Source organism: Epinephelus lanceolatus, chromosome 2 (genome assembly GCF_041903045.1).
Source record: "Epinephelus lanceolatus isolate andai-2023 chromosome 2, ASM4190304v1, whole genome shotgun sequence".
NCBI classification, from domain to species: Eukaryota; Metazoa; Chordata; class Actinopteri; order Perciformes; family Serranidae; genus Epinephelus; species Epinephelus lanceolatus.
Genome location: NC_135735.1, coordinates 22409634 through 22435280, shown reverse-complemented (window position 1 = coordinate 22435280; position 25647 = coordinate 22409634). Strand labels below are relative to the sequence as shown.

The 25647-nt window shown below is 38.5% G+C and overlaps 2 protein-coding genes across 4 annotated transcripts in view; both read right to left on the bottom strand.

The window, feature by feature from the left end:
* Window positions 1–4121, bottom strand: part of syt7b (synaptotagmin VIIb) — a 158536-nt gene extending 154415 nt beyond the window's left edge. Inside the window, exon 1 of one of the 3 annotated variants that reach the window (XM_033628611.2) lies at window positions 3766–4121. In XM_033628611.2, coding sequence (XP_033484502.2) covers window positions 3766–3814 — 49 coding nt within the window. In that variant the 5' untranslated portion in view covers window positions 3815–4121. The remainder of the gene's footprint in view (window positions 1–3765) is intronic. The other 2 variants (XM_078175317.1, XM_078175312.1) reach the window with 2 other exon arrangements.
* A 17682-nt stretch (window positions 4122–21803) lies between these two features.
* On the bottom strand, window positions 21804–23325 carry LOC144467035 (serum amyloid A-5 protein-like). Its single transcript, XM_078175288.1, has 4 exons — window positions 23186–23325; window positions 23002–23101; window positions 22724–22862; window positions 21804–21990 (listed from the first exon to the last, which is right to left on the bottom strand). Exons 2-4 carry the CDS (start codon window positions 23087–23089, stop codon window positions 21852–21854), a joined length of 366 nt encoding a protein of 121 aa, XP_078031414.1. The 5' UTR covers window positions 23090–23101; window positions 23186–23325; the 3' UTR covers window positions 21804–21851.
* Between the last annotated feature and the right edge of the window lie 2322 nt (window positions 23326–25647).

Genomic DNA, 25647 nt, shown 5'->3' with positions numbered 1-25647 from the left:
AAATAAGACTTGGATATACTGCATGAGTTGTGTGAGAGTTTGCAAACAGATGTTTTGATATAGTTTTTCTGTTGTTAAATGTGGACTCAAGACTCAATTCATCAAGATTTTTCTCCGCTTTTGGATCCATCATCCACCGTGGAGGCATGTGAGAAAAAGCTTTACTTTCTGGATTCAAGGTAGCGTGGGGTGAGTAATTGATATACAAGTGGTCATTTTGGGGGGTGAAGTATTTCTTCATGTTTGAATAACACATCTTTCTGTTTTCCATGACATTTTTGCTTTATTGTAATAGTGGGAGAGGCAGGGATAAGGGAGGGGATGACATGCAGCAACTCAAACCCTGGGCCGCTGCAGTAAAGACTTAGCTTTAATGGCACACGCCCACCCAGTGAGATCCCAGGGTGCCCCATCACTCTTGTTTTTAACATAAGTATGAATGTTTCAGCAAATGAAAACTTTATTCTTTCCTTACATTAAGCTTGAAATAGATTGTTTTTTAAATGGATTTCTGCATCGTCTTAACCACTGGTTCCCAACCTGGGGGTTCCAAACCCCCACTAGGCAGCGCCGAAGCTTCATGGTGGTCTTGAGGCCTTCTTGATTTTAAGGGATGTAAGAAAATTGTTCAACAAAAAAATATACAGTAGGCCTACATCTCAGTTCATTCATTCATTCATTTTCCGTAACTGTTTATCCTGTTAGGGATTGCGGGTGTGCTGGAACCTATCCCAGCTGACACTGGGCGAGAGGCAGGACAGGTCACCAGACAAATAGAGACAGACAACCATTCACACTCACATTCACACCTACGGCCAATTTAAAGTCATCAATTAACCTGCGTGTCTTTGACGTGGGAGGGAGCCGGAGTACCCGGAGAAAACCCACGCTGACACGGGGAGACATGCAAACTCCACACAGAGGGGTACTCCCACCCAGGGATTCAAACCAGGAACCCTCAGGCTTTGAAGCAACAATGCTAACCACTGTGTTTTACTCATTTCTGTGAAGAAAACTAAATGAAATTATTTTCTAAAATTTAGTTTATTACTCAAGATACAGGATGAGGGCACAGTGAAGACCTGAACACAAGCCTTAGTCACAGAGCCTTCACTCTCTGCTAAATAGCCTCATCCTGCACTAGAAAAGTTAAGAGTTAAAGCAACCAAAGAGCTAATAGCACAGCGGCCAAGTGTCAGGAAGAGGAAAACATGAAATCTGTCAAAAAAAGAAGCGTATTGACTTTGATTGTTAAAAAAATGCATAAAACAAACAGAGAATTGTTTAAAAAAGTTCCTAAAATAATGAATAAAAAATGTGATCTGCTCGAAATTCATCTAATCGCTCATTTTACACAAACTTCCTGTAGTTGTTGCAGTCATTATCTGGATTAATTGTACAGTTAATTAGTTGCTCTGCACTGTTATTGTTATGCATTGAACAAAATATGAATTAACCATACAATATGTCACTTAGTCCGCAGTCGTCACTTTACTCAATGACAGAAAAGGGGCCCTTAAGGACAAAGGTTGGGAACCACTGGTCTAGACTGTCCTAATCTAACGCAACATGACAATTAAAGCTCGCGGCTGGGGATATACATTTTTTGATAATGAATGTGAGTTATTGATCTGATTCAGTCTGACACAGCAGACAGCCTGTGAGCGCGAAACACCATCTGTCTGGGTTGAGGGTTTAAGTGGTAAAACAGGCTATAGCCTTACAGAGCAGTGAAGAACTTCAGGCATCTTTAATGTGTCACACATGATAAGTTACACTGTTCAAACAGCTGTTTGTCAGAGTTACAGATTTACAGTTTAAAGACGCATAAAATCTCAGCTCAGCTTAAAGTTTTTTATGATTACTGTTTGTTTTTGTTTCATCATCATGTCACTTTTATGGAAGATATTTAGGCGACTTGATGGAACATGTCTAATTGGAAGAAAGGGTTTACCACAGTGTGCTAATGTGAACATTTGTAAAGCTAAAAAATGTTAACTTCAGCACTTTTTAGTATTATGCACTTTAATTATTTACTGTATACTTCATTGAGATGCATGTTTTCGCTCTACTTTTTTAACCCGCTGGGGAGATATTTAATTGAATCAACTTAATGAGGAGATGTTTCCCGGAATTTCTATTATCATAATTATTGTTGGCTACTGTAATGCTACAATTTCCCGTTGTGATTAATGACATATTCTATCAGTCTATCTGTGTAATTATTGTTATTATTATCCATAGTAGCAGCAATGTTGTCACTGTTATTACTTTTTCATGTGTAAAAAGTTGCTTCAGCTGCACTTAGAGAAAACTTTTACATCAGTATTTTTAAAATATAAAAGCCTGTGCTTCAGCTTGGCTGTGCTCTGCTGTTATATTCACCTTTTCATCAGTGCCTTCTGACTTGCACACCTCTCTCCCTCTCACACATTCCCTCTCACTTTCAGACGCTCACACTCCCTCCCTGTCTCACCGACACACGCACAAACACACACCTGTCATGTAATCATGAAATCACTTCTAGTTGCAGATGGTGACTCATCTTTGGTCCCCGGTGAAACCATATCTGGCAATGAGGTCGTAAGACATTTTGGATGAGGGACGACGCAGAGTGCCACTGTGCAGAGCGCCACTCGCCGCATGGGGAACTCCTCACTAAACAGCATGCTTTACAGCTGGTGAAAACAAAGATATTAGCCGGCCATAAAGCTTGACAGCTGCACATAAAAAAAATGAAATGTTGTATTCCCTCGCCAGCAATATTACATCATTATCAGCATGCTGCTCAGATGTGAGTTTATAGAGAGATTTCTAACACTTACAGCGTGGTATAGTGTTTTTAACTTTAAAAGCATGGGGTTCTGCTCAGAGCTGCACTGCTGGCATCTCATTTATTTTACATTTGCATAGTTGGAGAGCTTTTTTTAACATTACATGCAATAATTGGTGAATCTGACACAAGTCTCCAGGTTATGCATGTGTCAGTCACACTGTACATAACATGATGCTGAACTTACTCCATGTGGGTGTGGTGGACACAACACAAGTCCTATTGGTGTTTATTTAACAATGCATAATAAGACACAAGCTGCGTCATGTCGACAGACAGTCAGAGGCAAATCTCCTTCAGCATCAGGTGTTAGTCAGTGACCTCGACCTCAGTTCAAAGATTGGGAGTAAAAATACCCTGCATGGCTCTGGCAGAAGCATCAGGAGCTATTTACTCCATCATTACTTATCCTGATGGAGGGGTTCGTGTCATTACACACCGTCTGCTCTCTAATTCTCCCCTCCGACCACAACGGAGGACACACATCCGTGGCGACTCAATTACAGACAACAGTACAAACACACGCACCTCGCGGCTACACCAACACGGCACGTTGCTCATCAGTATGACCGAGAAGGGATGACCTTGTGCATTTACGCTCAGGTCACCTCATGCGAAAACGACCGAATCGGGCACAACAAGCGCTCAAGTGGCTGTCTCCCACAGACAGTCCCCACATTGCCACCTTGGGGTGTATATGCAACAGCCCATCTCGCTGCCATGCAAGGCTTTTTTGGTGAAAGGCAGACAGGCAATAACAAAACCACCACAGCAGCAGTTACCATCAGCTTGTTGGAATGACCCCCAGCATCATTACTTGACATCAACATGACACACTCAAGGGCATCTGGCAACCAACGCGAGAGCTTTGAACTATACAGAGAGTCTGGATTAAAACCATCCACCGATGGCCGCTGAAATCTTTTGCTCACCTTTGCTGTTATCTTCTTCTCTGTTGAGATGCATGACTCTTCTTACCATGTACTCATTTAGGCTGTCTTTGTTCTTGTAGCAAAGCTGTGCTCTTTTTCCCAAAGAGTTCTCAAGATAAACTCTTATTCCAATTTTGGATCTGTGGTTCCTGTTTGCCCGCTTATTGTCTTGTTCGGCTGGCACGCATGGACGCGCCTGCACTTCTGCGTCCTCCTCCTCCTCCTTGTTGTGCTGGATGGAGCAGGTAGTCTAGGTGATGTTGGGGAGTCTGCGTGTATTTTGTGCTCTCTCTTACACACACACACTTTCTCCCTCTGTCTCTCTCAGTCTCTTTTTCCCCCCTCAGCCCAGAGTCGCTCAAAGGGATGGTCGCAGCGAAGGTTTTAGGGAGGAGACGGCAGGCAGACGGGCGGGGTGACGTGAAGTAAGTCGGTAGGAGGTCGTCTACTCAGCTGAGGCGAGGAATCCGTGCGCCCTCAGTGTTGTTGACCGTTTCATCAGAGGCTCCAGAGAGACATTTTGCACACACTTTCACTCCAAAACTGCACATGACGAGCAGCTCATGGTGACAATTGAACAGAAATAAATTGGGATATACACAATTCGTATTTTTATACAGGCCATTATCGCTCATGTTTACAAAAACGCCCGTGGTAATAAAATACATCTCTCAGGCTTAAAGCAGCCACCCATTTTAATATTAGTGACAATTATGACAGACAGCCGGATCTATTGATCTGTGTACAGTATAGTACAGAAGCCTGTCGCTGCTCTGTGACATGAAGAGCGCAGGTGGAAGCAGAAGTATAGAGAAATTGCTGCTATTGTCACCAGAGCTGACATGAATTATGTTTCCCACAATCAGCCCTGATCATCAGTCATACTCATACCGCTTATTTCACTGTGGAATCAATAATCAAATGAATTCACGTGTCAGTCTCTGCGCACAGAGATGCATTTTTACGCACAATCCGCCGAAGTTGTGACCTACACGTTTCATCTCTCGCTCACGTGTTGAGTCTCTATCGGGCTTTTTGTCAGTGTCAGTGTCACGAGCTGCCTGTGTGCTTTCATTATGACCATCATACCATCACAGCCAATAGGCCCATACAGTCGATAAGGCACATTTACTCACCATTCACGTTCGCCCAGAGCCATGCGCGTAACGTGGCTCACTGGCGGTCTCTAGTGTTACACATCAATCAGTGGCAGTCATCTGGGTGCTGATAGCGGGAGCATTTGTCACATACATCATTACAGACTGTTAAATGTATAAAATTGACCAGACCTAGTGGTCATTTTAATTATTTTTTCAACTTTGAATTTGCAGATTGATTGATTTTTTTAATGTGTGTCATGCGCATTTACATGTGTCCAACTCTCATGGGTTTACAAGACACCATTACAATGACGGTGCAGTAACAATCCAAAGTACATGTTATTTAACTGCTCAGTCAGGACACTCTGCCTTCTATCCCAGGCCTGACAAAGAAATTTAGCAACAAAAAAATTCCCTTTCTGAAACAAAATTCAAATTTTTCATGCTCATCCATCCAGAAAAAATCAACATGAATAGAGGTAATCTTGTGTCCTCATATACAGGACAGTTTAGATTATGCTTCACATAAAGTTCTACACAGTAGCTGTTATTTATGAGACAATGAGTTTGTAGTTTTGGTGTATATCATATAGCAACATGTCATTTTCCTCTAAACATGCAAAATATTCCACTCCTAAGCTCCTGAATATCACAAAATAACCTGTTCTGGAAAATAAATGACAAATTGTTCAAATAAAATAATGATTTTAACTCATCAGCCCAGGGATGACAGCTGGAGGTGTCCCTATTAAATATCTTTTTAGTGAGTCTCTGACCATCTTCACAAGTCTATTCCAAAGCCGAAGCATTTGACATTTACGTCTGATAAATTTGAATTGCTCTATAATGCACTTGTATGTTCTTGGAAACTCCAAACACCAGAGGCATAGTCAGACACAAGACACACACGGATGTTTGATTTGTACAACTACAATGTGACTTCCATAAAGCTGGATAGAAATTCTTTTCCATCTCACTGTACTCATGCTGTGTCTAATGTAAGTTGTGTAACAGGATTCATCATCCCTGTTTTTTGCAGGTATGGAAGAAGTCACTAAGAAAGTTCTAAAAATATTAAAACTAAACTTTCTGCACTTTGGCTGGACGCCACTGAGTGATTTGGGTCAACCAACCCTTTAATGCTTTGTATTGTATTTTCCTCAGGATAGTAGGCTATTATATACTGCCAGGCAACTATTGTTGGTGCACAATTCAATAGAAATACAGCACACAGAACTGGCTTAAATGGTGAGCAATTGTACTACAAGAAAATCCTCACCACATTTATCTACTTCAGTACACCTTCTATCTTCCATTGCCCTGCATGTGGTTTCTTTATTTCCCCATTAAAAGAATATTTCTTCTGTAAAATCACCATTTGAATATCACTTACTCACCACCTGTCACCTTGATTCCGTGAAGAAAACTGTTTTACTGGCAGGCCTCCATGGTGAATGGAGAATCCAGAAAAGCCGAAAATTCTCCATGAACTGAAATAAACATGGACCACGTTTAACAGCAGCAAAACTATATCAAAACATCTGCTTATAAACTCTCACACAAGTCAAGCAGTTTAATTCTACTCTCATTTGTATCCTCACTTCTTCCCAAACACATGCATTTTGCGACAAGTCACTATAACACACTTCCGCCTACAAGCGTGCCCTGAGCGTGCCTGAGGACATGCGTGCGTTTGAACTCTGCCTGAGCAGAGTTCAAATGCACATGACTGACAAAATATGTACCAGACACTGATAAGATCCCCTATGGATAATGAAAGTATAGTATGGTAACAGATGTAAGACAACTTTGCAGAGACGAGACAGGGTTCAAATCAGAGCATTAAGACTGTGTTTAGGAGCTCCGAGAACAACCCCAGTAAATGCTCTGCCAGGAGAGGCCAGTGGACTAACACTACATCTTAGATGAGGAAAATTGTCAGTGGCATATTGGGTTTGTTTAAAAAAAAAGAGAGTTACTGCCTTGCGCAAGAGAGTTCAAATATTTTGGGGTCTTGTTCATGAGTGAGGGCAGAATGGAGCGTGACATGGATCAGCGGTTTGATGCAGCTTCCCCAGACCATTGTGGTAAAGAAAGAGCTGAGCTGGAAGGCGAAGCTTTCAATTTACTGGTCTGTCCGCATCTCAACCCTCCCCTGTGGTCATGAGCTCTGGGTGGATCACGGATACAAGCAACTGAAATGTGTTTCCTTCGTGTGTTGGCTGGGCTCAGCCTTAGAGATAGGGTAAGGAGCTCAGAGAACCATCGGGAGCTCGGAGTAGAGCCGCTGCTCCATCACGTCGAAAGGGGTCAGTTGAGGTGTTTCAGGCATCTGATCAGGATGCCTCCTGAGTGCTTCCCATTGGAGGTGTTCTGGGCACGTCCCACTGGTAGGAGGCCCTGAGGCAGACCCAGAATACACTGGAGGGATTATATATCTCATCTGGCCTGGGAACGCCTTGGGGTCCCCCAGGAGGAGCTGGAAAGTGTTGCTGGGGAGAGGGACATCTGGGGTGCTTTGCTTGGTCTGCTGCCCCCACGACCCGGCCCCGGATAAGCGGATGAAAATGGATAGATATACAAATTTCCAAGAATCCTGATGAGATGGGCATGTGTGAGCTGGTATATATACATTGCAGAATTTTATGTTAATATATATCAGAAATTGATAAATTGTCAGTGTTCTCGAAATAATCGCAATCATTTTGGCCTACAGTGGGTAGAGCAAGTACAGCCATTGAGAACAGTTATTTGCTCAGACTCAGCAGCTCTCAGAGGTCTATCATCAAGTCAAAAAGAGGATCTTATGATGAAAATGTGCATTTTATTGTCAAGGTTACCAAGGATGGGCTTAGACGTACAATTTTGTCGGGTTCCAGCTCACAGGGGTGTTAACAGCAATGAACAGTCGGATAAACTGGCAAAGAAGGCTCTCAAAATGAATGACAACAAATTGATAAAAGTAGCATAGGTAGGGGAGGGGTGATGTCACTTATCAGAACAATAATGAACGTGTGGCAGAAGTAATAGGATACTGACAGTAAAGGGAGACATTATTAAAATATTCAAAAGTCAGTTCTTGTCCACGTTATATATATAAAATGAGAAAAGTCAATCAAATCTACGTCAGTGGTGTAACAGCCAGGAAGATGTCAAAGACATTATCATGCACTGCAGTGAATATAATTCAGAGAGGGAGATTTTAAGGAATAAAGTGCTCGAGGCAGGCAAGAGTGGAGCTTTAAAACATTACTGAGAACAAGGAGGTATGGACATGCCCAGGCTACTCAGTGTCCATGAGACTGTACTGACGTTTTAAATTGTAATGTTTTAGTGAAAATGCATGTGTTTGTGAAGCACTGAGTCAAACGACTGATAGAAAGACTTATACTATACAAGATGTGTTGTGAGAGTTTGCAAACAGATATTTTGATCAACACATTCTCACTCCAGCCGCGTCACATGTTGTCTCTTGGTCGTGGACTTTCCAGGTCTACACATGATGTGCAAGCTACCCTGGGTACATCTGTTGTGTATGTTCTGGTACACCGTGGTAACTTGAGTCTGTTACATGCATTGTGTCTTTTTGAAAATTCCATTTTTACAGGAAATGTACAGTTTACATAAAGTCTCTTTCAAAATGGCCGTACTACGCCAGTGCAACACTGTAAATGGATGTTTTTTTTCCTTCAACAACAAACACACATGGTTCCGCACAGCCAACACACGCACGAGGTTAGGTTTAGGCAACAAAAGCATGTGGTAACAACGGTCTCCCAGGTGAAAGTCAGTGATTATTGGACCTATACATTGCCCCTTCTGCCCACCCTACTCTGACTTTTACCCCCTTTATTTTACATTGACTGCGTTTCCACCTGATGCTGCCGGGTGCTATTACATGCTCATGGCACCTGGCACTGTGCCATGCCAACATGAAAGGGAGGCTTTTTTCATTGGTGTATTATGCCAAAGTCACTATTCAGTGACTTTGGAATGAGACTAGGTTGTTCTGATATCGTTTTGCTGATGTTAAATGTGGCCCCTGTGTAGGTTTCCAATCAGTGAAGCCATAGCTTGATGCTCTAATCACCCCCTTTGTCTTGATCCACACGCAAAAAAATCCACTGGACCACTCAATACAGTTTAACAATTCACTTCAAAACTCAAAGACGGTACAGAGACAATCATCCATTTCCAAATCCAAACTTATCCAGAAAAAAGAGGTAAAGAATAAAGGTAAAATGTATACAAGATAGGAGGTCAAAAAACTGTGTTAACCGTCTCAAATCCAAAAAGCTCCCCCTATTGGCAAGAGTGTAAAAAAGGGCAATTAAAGGTATGCTACAATAATAGGACCCTCGTCTTAAAAGTTACAAATGTAAAAACTGCATTTAGGCTGCTACACCCTGTTTACTGCATTTCATGTAGAATGTTTGCTATTTTTTGAATCTGTGTTCACCATGGAGACGTGCGAGAAAAACAAAGTTTTCTTCACAAATTTAAGGTAACACACAGTGAGTAATTGATATACAAAAGGTCATTTTGTGGATGAAGTATTCCTTTAAAGGTCAAGTGTTTAGGATTCAGTGGCAGGATATTCATTGCTGTGTTTACTTCAATGTATGATCACCTGCAAATAAGAATCCTTGTATTTTTATCACCTTAGATCGAGCCATTTATATAAAACTGCGCAGGTCCTCTTCCACAGAATCCACCATATTGTTCCACAGTAGGTCAGAACAAATGAACCAAATATTGTCTCTAGACAGGGCCATTTGTGTTTTTTCGTTTTTACATTGGCCACTGTTTTTCTCCTACACGCTTGGCACACAGGAGCAGTTTCAGTTCTGCAACCTCATCACTAGAAATAACTGAATCCAACACACTGGACTCCTAAAGGAGGTGTATAGAGGGTGTCATGCATGGTTTAACTTGAAAACTGCTTTGAGCCAAATTTGTGATTTGTGATTTTGGGCCACAAAGGCAAAAATTGATGCAACTTCATTTCCATAAATTGCATTGTAATTAACTTGCTACATAAGATATGGAATATGTGACAAAAAGCTTCAGTCATTTATATTGGAGCATCATTCTTCTTGTTACAGATGCAGTTTAATAGGAAGTATTAAACAAGGTTTTGATTAATAATCCACACACTTTCCACAATAAGAGAAGCCCATAACATGCTTTATAGATCTTAAACTCAATCTCTCTGCCTGACTAAAATAATTTTTTGACTGTTTTACTTTATCTCAGAACCAGTTCAGTTCTCTGCTCTGATGAGTCTTTGTTCTAGCTCTGTATGTCTGACGCCTTTCTTGTGATCGCACCTCCGACATCTTGTGTGATTTCTGTGTATCTGTGTAAAGCAGATAGTCCTCCGGTATAGCCTTGTTGGTTGTGCTTTACGGCAAGTGTGGAATCTATTTAATCTACTGCATACAGAATACATTCATTCCTGAAAAATGATCAGACACAAGACACAAACTGTTTTTCCTGTTCCGAGCTTCTCATTGCATCAGCTTTCTTCCTCGCCCTCACTTTCTCCTCACACTATCTTTGTGATGAATATTTATTAGCCTGTCACAGTGTCTTCTCTGAGCTCAAAACAACACATTCATCAACACAACTCGAGCCGTGCTTTAATCCTCAAGGGGTTTTTCGATGATGCTGTGTAATTTCTTCACAAAGATTTGCTCAGTGTGTGGGATGCTGTTTTTATTTCAAACTATAAAAGAGAGGTTCATGAGCACTCACAGATTCCAGGTAATTTTAAAGCCATTATATCACAATCAGCTCCATTATTGTTATAAGCATTAAAGCAACCCAGCTGAGAGCAAGTGCGCAGCAGTCGTGCTGTATTGTTACAGCACTTTTATAGGCCTCAGATATACACAAGTCAAAGTCTGAACTAAATAACAGGTGGGTCAACGAATACGAGAGTGTAAAGGATTTTATACATCACTGTGAGGCTTAGATGCTCAGTATTATTGATTATTGCTATCTTCAGAACAGCTGAAAACATTCAAAGTACTCAGACAATTAGTGTATTTTTTTAAGAGTGTCATCTTTCTTTCTCCAAGGTCCTCAGCATTTGTCTGAACTCTGAGAGATGAGCGCATTTCATACACACCTCTTGATGAGTCAGTGTTTATCCCATTAATAAATTGCACAATGTCAGGGCAAGAAAAACAGACTGGAAGACAACCTTTCAACCTTTCACCCATTTCACCCAGAAAGCCACTTTTGTTCTTTGAAGGTTTGATCTTCAAGCATTGTATGGTACACAAGCAAATTGTTTGATATTAATCATCCTTGAATTACCTAGGTTGTTTGGAGAGGTCTCTTCCTGGTGGAGCAAAAGGCGTGGCCGAGGGCTGAGGACTTTTAAATCCTGGGGCCAACTCATTGGATCAAACCATGTGCTGCCATGTCATGGGGGGATTGGGTGTAGTTAGTTTTACTTTGTGTTTAGTTGTAGCTGCCATCCATTTTGGTTACCCGTTGTGTGTTATTTGGTTTGGCCAAGCCTCTATATATGCTCCCTCATGTGTCATTTTGACAGGTCGGGGAGCTAGGAGAGGAGTCACAGGAGGGAGAATACAGTGAAACTAAACGAAAATTCGGTGTTTGTTGACAGCAACGCCGGAGAAAATCGGTGGTTTTTGGCATAATCTGGACTGTGACTGGAGCAGAATGGCAAGTAGTAGTGGTGGTGGGTCTGATGAGGAGGATATGGAGATATGGAAAAAAGTTCAGAGTCAGAGGAAGACAGGTGGAAAGGAGAGCAGTAGTATGAAAATGTCATCTAGTAAACGCTCTCTTACTGATGATGAGGAAAGAAATGATATGCGGAAAAAACACATGACAGAGGAGTTTAAAGTAATTATGAAATTCAAGACAGGACAAGAGATATCATCGGTGAGTCCGATCACGCTGACGAATTGTTTGAGGAAAGCACTTGGAGATATTGAAGTAGCGAAAGTCTTAAGAGACGGCAGCCTGTTTTTGAAATGCAAGAATGCAGGACAAAGGGATAAGGTGCTCAAGCTACAAAGGGTATGTGAAAAAGAAGTTGCTGAGAGGAAAGTAGTTGGAAGGGAGATCGGCGCCAAAGGAGTGATCTCAGGAATACCCTTGGGAGAAAACCTAGAGGAGTTAAAAAAAATGATCAAGGGAGGATCAGTTAAAGAAATTAAGCGCCTGCAGGCATTCAGAGATGGGGTGAAAGTTGACAGCATGTCAGTGATGCTAGAATTTAAAGATCAATTTCTACCAGATAAGGTCATGATAGGATATACGAGTTTTAATGTAAGAGCATATGTTCAGCCTCCTATCAGGTGTTACAAGTGCCAGAGATATGGCCATGTCGCCACAGTGTGTAGGGGAAAGCAGAGGTGTGGGAGATGTGGAGGGGAGCATCTGTATGGGAAATGTGGAAACAACAACCCAGTTAAATGTTGTAACTGTGGAGGAAATCATACAGCGGCTTATGGAGGGTGTACAGTGAGGAAACAGGCTGTTGAAATTCAACAAGTCAGGGCAGAGCAGAGGGTGACATACGCAGAAGCAATAAAGATTGTGAGCAAAGAAAAAAGGGTGGAAGAGATGGAGGAAGCAAAGCAGTCAAGTGTGTTAAACCAGCAGACGGGACTGTCAACAGAAAAACTAGTACTTTTTCTTGCATATGTCATAAACTGCTCAGATCAAGCAAAAACTAAAACAGAAAAAATCAAAATAATTGTGAAGGCAGCAGCAAAATTTCTGAATATGAAGGAGTTATCCTGGGAAAAAATACAAGCAGACCTTAGTCAGGGAGAAGGGACATCAGCAAGCAGCAGCCCCTACATATCATAGTGTACATACTCCAATGGAATGCTAGGAGTCTCATTGCAAATGGACAAGAGTTTAAGAAATATATCGGCGAGTTAAAGGAAAAACCAGATCTTATTTGTGTACAAGAAACATGGCTCAAGCCAAATTTGGATTTTGTTATAAGTGGATACTCTAGCATTCGAAAGGACAGAACAAATGGAAATGGTGGAGGGTGTGCAATATTTATCAGTCAAGGTGTGAAATATAGACAAATAATAACATCACAAGAATTAGAGGTAGTAGTTATAGAGGTCTGGACAAAAGAGGGATGCATAAAATTAATTAATTTCTATAATCCATGCAAACAATTAAAAAAAGAAGAAATGGAAGGTATTCTTGATGATTGGAGAGGGAAAATAGTCTGGTGTGGAGACTTTAATGCACATAGCACAGTGTGGGGGGACCAGGATGACTCAAATGGGGAAGTAATAGAGGAAATACTAGATGACAAAGGATTGGTATGTTTAAATACTGGTGCAGGCACAAGGGTGAATTTGGCAAGGGGCACAGAGTCATCAATAGATCTCACATTGGTTTCACAAACTTTGGCAGGGAAAAGTAATTGGGAAGTATTAAGGAGGAGCACAGTGGGTAGTGACCACTATCCAATATATATACGTATAGGAATGGAAAGTGTGATTGATCAGAGCAAGAGAGAGGGGAGATGGAAAATTGGGGGAGCAAACTGGGATAAGTTCAGAATATTGAGTGAGGGTAAATTGAGAATGATAAATGTAAATACGTCGGTTAATGAACTGAATAATGAAATTTGCAAAAATATAATTGAGGCAGCAAAGGAGTCTATTCCAAGAAGCAGTGGGAATGAAAAGAAAAGATTAGTACCATGGTGGACAAATGAATGTACTGAGGCAATAAAAGCTCGAAACAAGTCCTTTAAGGTATTGAAAAAAGCTCTTAGTTTTCAGAATTTAATAAATTATAAGAAACAACAGGCAACAGTGAGGAGAGTAATAAAAAGAACAAAAAGAGAGTATTGGAGAAAGTACTGTGAGTCACTTGGTAGGAGTACACCGTTGGAAAGAGTGTGGGGTATGATCAAAAGAATGTCAGGTAATAGGAAAGAATATGGATATCCAGTAATGAAAAATGACAGGAACTTTATAATAGAGGACAAGGAAAAAGCGGAGCTATTAGCACAAACCTTTGCTAAGGTACACAGTACAGAAAATTTGAGTAACAAAGAGAAAGAAGGCAGGGAAAAAACAGTAATAGAAAATATTGAAACGATACAGGATGAAGAAGAATACGGAAATGTAATTAATATGGAGTTTTCAGTGACAGAACTGAATAATGCTTTAAAAAAATTTGGAAAAACAACTCCGGGAAAAGATGAAATAAGCTATTGTATGTTAGATAATCTTAGTGATCAAAGTAAAGAGGTGTTATTGAAATTGTACAATAAGATATGGGAAGAGGGAAACTTACCTATTCAATGGAAAGAATCTATAATTGTTCCTATTTGTAAGCCAGGTAAGGACTCGAGTTTGCCAGAGAGCTACAGGCCAATAGCTCTAACATCTCATATAGGCAAAACTATGGAAAAAATGATTAATGAGAGGTTGAATTATTATTTAGAAACAAGGGGAGAATTAAAATGCTATCAAAGTGGATTCAGAAAAGGAAGGAGCACGGTAGATCCTGCATTATGCTTAGAGCATGAGATAAGGAGAGCCCATGTAAATAAAGAAAGTATAGTGGCTGTGTTTTTCGATGTGGAAAAAGCGTACGATATGATGTGGAAGGAGGGGGTGCTTATTAAATTATATCATATGGGAATAAGAGGGAAAATATTTAGATGGATCAAGAATTTTCTAACTAACAGGAAGATATCAGTAAGGGTGGGTAAAAACTTGAGTGAAAACTACACAGTTGAGAATGGAACCCCTCAAGGTAGTATTATTAGTCCGATTTTGTTTTCAATCATGATAAATGACATATTTAGTAATGTATGCAGTTCTATTGGTGTTTCGTTATTTGCAGATGATGGGGCTATGTGGAAAAGGGGGCGAAATATTGTATTTGTTGTTGGGAAATTGCAAGAGGCTATTGGAAAGGTAGAAGCTTGGGCATTGAAGTGGGGCTTTAGATTTTCAGTTAATAAAACAAAAGTGGTTGTCTTCACCAAAAAGAGAATACAAAATCAAGTCAATCTTAAGTTATATGAGCAAGATTTAGAAATAGTGGATTGTTTTAAGTATTTAGGGATGTGGTTTGACAAAAGGATTACTTGGAAAACACATATTAAAAAAGTAGTAGGAAAGTGTAAAAAGATATTGAATATTATTAGGTGTTTGAAAGGAAGAGATTGGGGCGCACATAGAGCATCACTGAAAACGGTATATATTGGTTTAATCAGGTCAGTATTAGATTATGGTTGTATAGTATATGAATCTGCATCAAAAACAATGTTAAAAAAACTGGATAGCATACAGTATCAAGCACTAAGAGTGTGTTGTGGTGCAAAGAAAACCACTCCAGTGTCAGCCTTGCAAGTAGAGATGGGTGAAATGCCTCTAGAAATCAGAAGAGAGCAGATATCATTGATATATTTGGCACATTTAAGGGGACATGGAGAAAACCATCCAGCTCAGAATATTTTAAAGCTGTGTCAAGAGAAAGAAAGAAGAAAGGTACAAAGTTTTGGATGGACAATTGAAAACCGGGTTAAAGAAAGTAGGATTGCTGATAAAAAATATGAGCAAAACAGTTCCACTTTCTATTGTCCCACCTTGGACACTGGAAGAGGCTATTATCGATTTGAGATTACTAAAGAAAGAAAAAGGGGAAAGTGTGAGTGTGAGTGAAGTGAACAAATATATAAATAAGAAATACAGTCAGTTTATTAAAGTATATACAGATGCATCCAAATCAGGACAAAACAGAGTGGGAATAGCATTTGTAGTTCCAGATTTAAATATTGTATTGAATGAAAGAGTCAATGATGATTTAGCAATATACACAGGAGAGCTACTGGCCATTCATATGGCATTGAACTGGGTACATGAAGTCAGACCAGGTAAAGTGCTGATAGCATCAGATTCCAGTAGTGCATTGGTGAGTATAAAACAGATTCAGTCAAATATAAGACAAGATATAATATTCGAGATAGCACATATATTACAGGAAATAAAGAGAGCAGGAGTTGAGATCAAGTTCATTTGGGTTCCAGCACATATAGGATTTGAGGGGAATGAACTGGCCGATAAGTATGCCAAGAGTGCAACAAGAAAAGAACAAATATCAATGGTTGTAACATACAGTAAAGCCGAGATTAAAAGTATAGTAAAATCAGAGATGAAGAAGAAATGGCAGACGCAATGGGACAGAGAGAGCAGAGGTCGACATTTTTACAATATACAAAGGAATGTTGGAGAAATGAGAGAATGTCAAAGGAGCAGCAAAGAAGAAGACATCATATCACGCATGAGATTTGGTCATACGGGGTTAAATAGCACATTATTCATAATACAGAAACATGAAACAGGAAATTGTGAACATTGTGAGTCAGGAGAAACAGTAGAACATATCCTCTTTCAGTGTCCAAAGTACCAAACACAGAGAAACACACTCAAAGCAGCATGTCAGAGAAATAAGATACCATTTAATGTAGCAGATATATTGAGAAGAAACTCAGGGGATGTTGTATTTGGAGAGATTTTTAGGTTTTTGGAAGCAACAGGGCTTGTTAAAAAAATTTAATACATAGTATATTCTGTTCCACACTCCAGTCCAGAAGGTGGCGGTAATGCACCTGAAAAGTTGTTTGCCAAGTGCCATAAAAAGAAAGCAGAAGAAGAAGAAGAAGAAGAAGAAGAATTTTGACAGGTCAGATTGTTCAGGTAACACCTTGTTGAGTTATTTTGCTATCTTGCGTATAGTTATGTAATGTTATGTTGACCACTTTTATAGATCTAGTTGTTCATTTCTTGGTTTGCAATATTTCAAGCATTTATTGGGGTAAATGAAAACCCACCATTTGGTCAACAACTCCCGTGTCCTTGTTGCCTCACTGTTTGGTCCCTAACATGTGATATTTATCCTTCCCATTCCAGTGGACGGGGAATCGAAATCAGAACTGCATATATATTTTATGTTGAATATTTGTCTTCACCACTCAAAATATCCTCAATATCTCTCTGGAGAACAAAGTTCAAAATCTCCTAGGATTAATTTTCTGTGTACATCATTAATAGGATATATTATAAGCTGGTTGTATCATTAGAAAATCAAATCAGAACAGTATTCGGGTGGCTTCTGGGACGCCAGTCCAGTATGTTCTCTAAAAAGTCCCAGATCTTTAAAGTTTTTAAAATACCTTAAACTTTGTGTCATTTAGATAATTTATGCCCATGTTGTTTATTCTACCGTGCTATTCCCTAAAGAAATCTAACAAAGTAAATGTTCTTCTGTTGGCCTAATTTTCACATCACAGTACTGAAGGTTATCACTGTCGCCTCATATTGTGGCCGTTTCAACATATACCTACGTTTCTGGGCCACTGAGTCTGCAAGGTGTTTCAGTTTTGACTCGTGTCCCAGTTTCTTTTGTGAAGATCCACAGTACTCACACAAGGCAGGGAAAAAAGTTAAATGAGGTTTATTGAGAATACAAAAAAGAGAACAAAACGGCGGGTCCTTCCAAAATTACATCTCGTATGGTCCACAACCAAATTGATGTCCTATTTCTGTATATTCTCACCATATTGCCCATTATTACACACTTTTACGCTGCACAACTCCATCAAAAACTTTCTACGATCCAAGCCTATGTAGTCTGTCTTCCTGCACAATGTTGTAAACAAGCTCCTTTTGCCATGCTCACTGTATGCCTTATGGCACCATACCTGTCATGACTAACTTTTGCCTGCATTCTAACACCGAAATAAAGTAAATATAAACATAACCTTAGCATAGTCCACTGCTTTACACTATTCAAAATATACAGACACTGTTGTGTAAACTTAAATAACATCAGAACCTCTGTGACACGTCATATCAAAACAGACATTTTTACCAAATATAAATATGTGCTTAAGTGGCTCTTACACCTCACAGCATAGGATGTTCCAGGTTTGAACCCTTGTTGTGGAGTTTGCATGTTCTCCTTTTGTTATCGCAGCTTTTCTCCAGGTCTTTCCACTTCCTCCCACAGTCAGTAAACATTGAGGTAAGGTTCACCGGTGACTTTAAATTCCTTTAAAGGGTAAATAAATTACACTCTTCGGTGTGAATGTGAGCATGAATGGTTGTCTGTCTCTATGTGTCATCCCTGGGATAGTCTGGCGGCCTGTCTGAGGTACCTCTCCTGTCACCCAATGTCAGCTGGGATAGGCTCCAGCTTCCCCGTGACCCCTAAGAGGATAAGCAGTTACAGAGAATGGAAAAAAAAGTATTGAAGACAACATTTAGTTGGAATTGTTGGGGATCCTTGATTTGCAGTTAGAGCAGCCCAGATTTTATGCAGCAGATTTGTGCAGCTACACATTTTGTGAATTCAACTACATAACAAAAATAGGTTTAAAAATTTGTAATTCCCTACCCTTTATGTAACTAAAAAATAGTAACATCAGACAATTTTTGCCTCGTTGTGAGTGGCAGGAATGGAAATAAGTCATCCTCAACATTTGTTGTGTTATGGTTTCAGGATGCTGAAGAACAATTAGATACAAAATAGGAAGTAGGTTCTACAGGATGATTATTTCCCTTGGCAACTTTCATGTTTGAAGTGCAGACTTTTAGGCATTTGATCATCTCAAATGGCTTGAAAATAGTGCATGTAGCTGCCGTATATCTCCTTAGTAGTTTATTTCCCCTTACCCCTCTAGGTTTGGGCTGTGCCCTGAATTTTTACAGCTTCAGGTTCCACTCCTGATGCATTTAAAGTACGTGAGATATGTGTTATAAATGATCTGAAACATGTCTAACTGGAGAGGAAAGTTACACTGATGTCCAAGGTTCCACTGCTAAGTTGTGCTTTACAATACTTACAATCCTCAAGTAAGGTAAATATGAACCTTACAAACATTTAAAGTCTTCCCTCTTATATTAAATCTTTATTCAGTCCAGGTTACCAAAATGATCTGCGCTCAGGGAAAATGTGGGCTCTAAAATGATCCAACAAATCCATAACATGTGACCTGCATCGAACTTTGCTGCAAGAAAAATCATGCAAATGCAGAGGAATTTCAACTATCGAGCGAAAACTGTCAGACAAGAGATTGTTCTCTGATGAAAAGAAAATCACTGTTTAAAAGCTCAGGGAGCTAGTTCAACATCACAGCTGCAGAAAGAGCAGCTTCAGTGAGGGAGTGATAAGAGGCTTAGAGAGTACAGACAAGTCAGCACTGTCAGTCAGGCTGCAGTTTCAGAGGGTTACTGAAGGGTCATAATGGATATTAATGTGAACTCTGCCCTGACACTTGTTTAGGCGCAGTTGATAAACAAAACATGCCATCGGTCATGCATTTATTCAATGAGATCATAAACTTTCTCTACAATACTATTAAATTACGATCATAATTGGAATGACAGTGAATAATGATGCTACTGCTATTGCATCACAATTTGATAATAGTACGCACATTATGGTGTAAAAAATTGTTCTTTTTTACACTATGTCCCCAGAGTTGGATTTTGAGAGTCACAGTTAAGGTTTTTGTACTGAAACTATTCATTGTTCCTTTCAAACTATTATTTCTTTGTTATTTTTCTGACATGTGAAACAGTGCAGACATTTCTACAGGCTAAAGCGTTATAATATCGCATAAAATGAAACAAGAGTGACAGAATAATCGACTTCATCTGGATAAATGGATAAATTGGATACATTCTGCAGTCAGTCATATGCTTAAATGAGAGAATAAATACACTGCAAGGTCAAAGGCATCATGTATAATACATGTGGCATGTACTACTTTGACCCACACACCATTTAGCTGCTTAGTAAACCTTGACTATTCTATCAGTTTTATATGATGTTTTCATATAAATCTCTAAATATGTTTGATATTAATGTATGTACATCTGTTCAAAATGTTAAATGAGCAAAATTATTATTATTTTTATTTCTTTTCAGTGTTGTAGTGCTCCAAGGACTGAATTACAGTCTGACATCTCCTGTTTGACAAAAGTCCAATACTCTGTCACAACTGAGATAAGGCTCCAGAGAGATTGGGTTTCCCACAGAGCAACTTATCCTTTATGCTTAAGTGTACAGGCTTTGAAAACATGCCATGTTGTGTTTCTTATCTCAATAAACTCTGCTCTGTGTTGTAATAATTTTGTTGCATTTCAACAACACTGGCAGTAGCAAAGCTTCTTGAGCTAAAGCACTGAATTCAGCATAAAATTAAAAAATATAAAATATTTATCATGACTTAGTTATCATTATCACCATTAATCAATATATTAAATCAGTCTAATACATTGTAATTGCTTAACATAGTAAAATGTGGGTTTGTAAAAGTGAAGAGAATTCATTTGTCAGGATCTTCTTCAGCTCATGAACATTGTTTTTATGACAACTGGGTTTTTTTTAAGTGATGATAACACAAACTCTTTTTGACCAGGAGCTCATGATATGTAGCACAAAAGCTGAAAAAACCCCTCATAAAAAACAATAAATCATTTCCATTTATATTGAGAGTGCCTGAAAATAAATTAGTTGTACTGTAACAAATCAATAATTTCATATTGATGAATTCACATACCAATGAATTATTTCCAAAATATAATCCTAAAATATCATATTTGTCCTTGCTAAAATTATCCGAACAACACTGCAGCACAAACAGCATATAATATTACACACATAAGCATAACCCTACATGTATTTTTTATGATGTAGATCTGTCTTTAACACAAATGTCTGTCTTGCTAGTTTCATAGATGTTACTGTAGAGCTGACTGATGTTTATTCTATAAATTCTGTTAGGAACTGTAACATTCAGGTCCATCCGCAGCAGCTCACTACTGCCACCTTTTGCTTTGGAGGAGCAGCACAGCACAGACCTCTAACTTAGCATGTTATCATTATTTTCGTTAAATCTACAATCAAGTGATATAACACATTCTCTTAAACACTTTAAAACAGTGAATATACAGTATATACATACACCTATGAAAATATCAAACATAAATGCTGAGATAGTTTCGTTTTTTTGCTGTGTATGTATGTGGGTCAAGTAGTGCATCCTAAATATATTGTCTGTAATAAATAAACCATTTATAACAATGAATACTTCTGTATTTTAGTTCAAAAATCTTAATTGTGACCCTCAAAATCCAATTTTATTAAACCCAAGGTCATTGTTTAAAAAGGAAAATTTCCCACCACAATGGTACCCACTTTCTCCAAATTGTGATGCATTAATAGCATCGTCATTTCCAGGTCTATATTTTTCAAATTATTACTATCATTTTTATGCATTCATTCAAATCCAGATTCTTATTTATCTTCTTTCTCTGTATTGTGTGTATATCTAAAGGGTTTTTTTTCCCAATAAAGTTAAAAAGAAAAGTAGTTATTGTTAGTTGACTGTATATAAGAAAATAATAAATTACAAAATAACAGAAAACTATGTGATAAACTAAGAACAAAAAAAAAAGTACATTTTAATGTTCAACCTCCTGCTAGTAACTTTTTGGTCTGGGTGTTGGAATAATGTGAAGAACTATTAAAGTTCTTATCAGCTCTTATTGCACCCAAGGGTGAGCTCTATTTTATTGCCTCTGAAAAGATTTAATTTGACTTGTAAAATTCGGGGAGTTTTTCTCTTGTCTTCTTACAAGAAACGGTTTCTGATGTGGGCAAATAAAAATGTATTTAATCAGTTAAATTGTCTGAGGACATATTGTTTCTTGCAGTAATAATGGCTGGTAGTTAAGAGGCGTGAGATCAGAGATGTGTGGTAACAACAAACACAACAGAACAGTTACACCGGGGTAAACTCACCTGACATAAACATCTATTGTAAATTTGTGTTGTGTTCATTGTGTTAAATTCTGTAAACAGCTGTATTGTCAATAACTCCAACACTAGAAATGTCTTTCATTTCTTTCATTTTATTGTCAGGAGTTGATGACTTTCATACTAATATTTTTCTGGAAGTCCAGCTGGCCTGAAATGGTTGGGATCGTTTCCGTCCCGTCCCCACTGGTTTGCCCTCTGATCAGCAGCAGAGTCCTCAGCACCACGACCCGATGCTCCCGGCATCAACTCTCTGGCATCACTGAAAAGGGAAAACAGGCAGTGAATGTCAGCAGATGACTAAACAAGTACTTGAAAGTGCTGTAAAAGGCCCAAGACAAGAAACCCTTAAGATTAGAGAGGCATAATATATAAAATAAACAATCAATAAATGGGGATGTAAAACAATTTCAGTAAAAGCCAGGCTGTGGTTTTCTGAACTAGCCAGGTCTAAACATGTTGCACTTTTTTGTGCAAGAATACAGATCATTGCAGTTGTTCTAATTGTAAATTTGCTGCAGGAAGCAGGACTGTACCACTGATTTCATATTATTCCAAAGGCAGTGTTAGAGTACAGTCTGTTGACATGTGACAAAGTAAGTTAGTGGGAAGAGTCTGGACCTTTAATGACCACCAAATGTATCTATATTTCACTAAAGAGGTTTTGAGATTGAGCCTCATTAAGATAGGCCTGTAGAAATTATACATAGAGCTGCTTGTCATCTGCATAGAAATAACAACAGATATAATGCTTTTGGATTATGTGAATTAGTAGTAGCATATGAATAGACAATAATAAAGGGCCAAACAATGATCCCTGAGGTACTCTACAATGTACCACTGGTGAAACAAAAAGATAAACAGAGGGATATTAATGTAGAAAAATGTTCTTGGATCCATCTGCAGCTTTAATAACAACAGTAAATTATTTTTGAGAAATGCAATAGCCAATAATATACAAGCATAAAATGCTTTCCTACTTTTTTTCTCCTCACCTGATAACCTCAGCGGCCCATCTGCCCCCTGCTCCTCTCTGAGCAGCATCGTAGTTTCCTCTGGCATGGAAGTATTTATCAGAGTTTTTCCAGTTGGCCTCCCTCATATCCCAGTATGCTCGCCACATATCACCAGCTCCTGATCATGTCAACATAGACAACAAGAGTTGGTAAAATAAGTGAGATTATTCAGAAAGAAAAACATGCCATTGTCATGTGAAACACCTAATCCTGGATTATATGACTTGTGGAGACATTAGAAAGGTCATGTTTCTCACCTTGAGCGGCTTCACGAGGAAAGTTGTACCACTGAGCATTGGTTTCCACAATGAGAATCAGAGCAATTCCTGCGAGAAGCAACTTCATGGTCACAGGTATCTGAAAGAAAGACAAATGAACAAAAACAAAAATCAGTTACATATAGTTAATACAAAACTATACATACAAGTCTCCCAAACTTACTTTGCAGTTCCTGCAGAGTTTAGAGTAAGTGTTGATAGATCGTAGAGTATCTTATGAGTGAGGACTCTACTGATCTGACTCTACTTATATTCTGCTCTGAAACAAGCTGGGGTGTAGGATGTCTCAATGATGGAAATTCCCGTTCATTTGAGGGGCGGTTAGTGCTCAGAAATGTCTGGTCAACACACTGTGGATATTCCTGAGTTGTGGAACTGCACACAGGCAGGATCAGGGCCAACAGCAAACTTTATGTAAATAAAAAGGTGGACCTGATGTCTTGCTGCATGTCATGTAAAATCTGTTTCAATTGTTCACTATAACTTTGCACCTTTACCTTTTTTCGACAGAATAATTTTGTCAGAGAGGATAACTTTTGACACTGTTGTAGCTTATCCAGTATGTCGCTTCTACTCATGTGCATGTGGAACTTTTTCTTTCTTCTACCATGAATGCATCATGTACAATACATGTGGCATGTACTACTTTGACCCACATACCATTTAGCTGCTTAATAAACCTTGACTATTCTAAATATGTTTGATATTAATGTATGTACATCTGTTCAAAATGTTAAATGAGCAAAATTATTATTATTTTTATTTCTTTTCAGTGTTGTAGTGCTCCAAGGACTGAATTACAGTCTGACATCTCCTGTTTGACAAAAGTCCAATACTCTGTCACAACTGAGATAAGGCTCCAGAGAGATTGGGTTTCCCACAGAGCAACTTATCCTTTATGCTTAAGTGTACAGGCTTTGAAAACATGCCATGTTGTGTTTCTTATCTCAATAAACTCTGCTCTGTGTTGTAATAATTTTGTTTGCATTTCAACAGCACTGGCAGTAGCAAAGCTTCTTGAGCTAAGGCACTGAATTCAGCATAAAATTAAAAAATATAAAAGTATTTATCATGACTCAGTTATCATTATCACCATTAATCAATATATTAAATCAGTCTAATACATTGTAATTGCTTAACATAGTAAAATGTGGGTTTGTGAAAGTGAAGAGAATTCATTTGTCAGGATCTTCTTCAGCTCATGAACATTGCTTTTATGACAACTGGGGTTTTCTTTTTTAAGTGATGATAACACAAACTCTTGTTGACCAGGAGCTCATGATATGTAGCACAAAAGCTGAAAAAAAACCCTCATAAAAAACAATAAATCATTTCCATTTATATTGAGAGTGCCTGAAAATAAATTAGTTGTACTGTAACAAATCAATAATTTCATATTGATGAATTCACATACCAATGAATTATTTCCAAAATATAATCCTAAAATATCATATTTGTCCTTGCTAAAATTATCCGAACAACACTGCAGCACAAACAGCATATAATATTACACACATAAGCATAACCCTACATGTATTTTTTATGATGTAGATCTGTCTTTAACACAAATGTCTGTCTTGCTAGTTTCATAGATGTTACTGTAGAGCTGACTGATGTTTATTCTATAAATTCTGTTAGGAACTGTAACATTCAGGTCCATCCGCAGCAGCTCACTACTGCCACCTTTTGCTTTGGAGGAGCAGCACAGCACAGACCTCTAACTTAGCATGTTATCATTATTTTCGTTAAATCTACAATCAAGTGATATAACACATTCTCTTAAACACTTTAAAACAGTGAATATACAGTATATACATACACCTATGAAAATATCAAACACAAATGCTGAGATAGTTTTGTTTTTTTGCTGTGTAACTATGTGGGTCAAGTAGTGCATCCTAAATATATTGTCTGTAATAAATAAACCATTTATAACAATGAATACTTCTGTATTTTAGTTCAAAAATCTTAATTGTGACCCTCAAAATCCAATTTTATTAAACCCAAGGTCATTGTTTAAAAAGGAAAATTTCCCACCACAATGGTACCCAATTTCTCCCAATTGTGATGCATTAATAGCATCGTCATTTCCAGGTCTATATTTTTCAAATTATTATTATCATTTTTATGCATTCATTCAAATCCAGATTCTTATTTATCTTCTTTCTCTGTATTGTGTGTATATCTAAAGGGTTTTTTCCCAATAAAGTTAAAAAGAAAAGTAGTTATTGTTAGTTGACTGTATATAAGAAAATAATAAATTACAAAATAACAGAAAACTATGTGATAAACTAAGAACAAAAAAAATGTACATTTTAATGTTCAACCTCCTGCTAGTAACTTTTTGGTCTGGGTGTTGGAATAATGTGAAGAACTATTAAAGTTCTTATCAGCTCTTATTGCACCCAAGGGTGAGCTCTATTTTATTGCCTCTGAAAAGATTTAATTTGACTTGTAAAATTCGGGGAGTTTTTCTCTTGTCTCCTTACAAGAAACGGTTTCTGATGTGGGCAAATAAAAATGTATTTAATCAGTTAAATTGTCTGAGGACATATTGTTTCTTGCAGTAATGATGGCTGGTAGTTAAGAGGCGTGAGATCAGAGGTGTGTGGTAACAACAAACAC

What these genes read in the sequence shown, in the direction of transcription:
- LOC144467035 (XM_078175288.1), bottom strand. Translation starts at nt 23,089, where the DNA reads ATGAAGTTGCTTCTCGCAGGAATTGCTCTGATTCTCATTGTGGAAACC. An exon ending in TCCTCGTGAAGCCGCTCAAG is followed by an intron (nt 22,863 to 23,001) that starts GTGAGAAACATG and finishes TGACATGATCAG; the next exon opens with GAGCTGGTGATATGTGGCGA. An exon ending in TGGGCCGCTGAGGTTATCAG is followed by an intron (nt 21,991 to 22,723) that starts GTGAGGAGAAAA and finishes TTCCCTTTTCAG; the next exon opens with TGATGCCAGAGAGTTGATGC.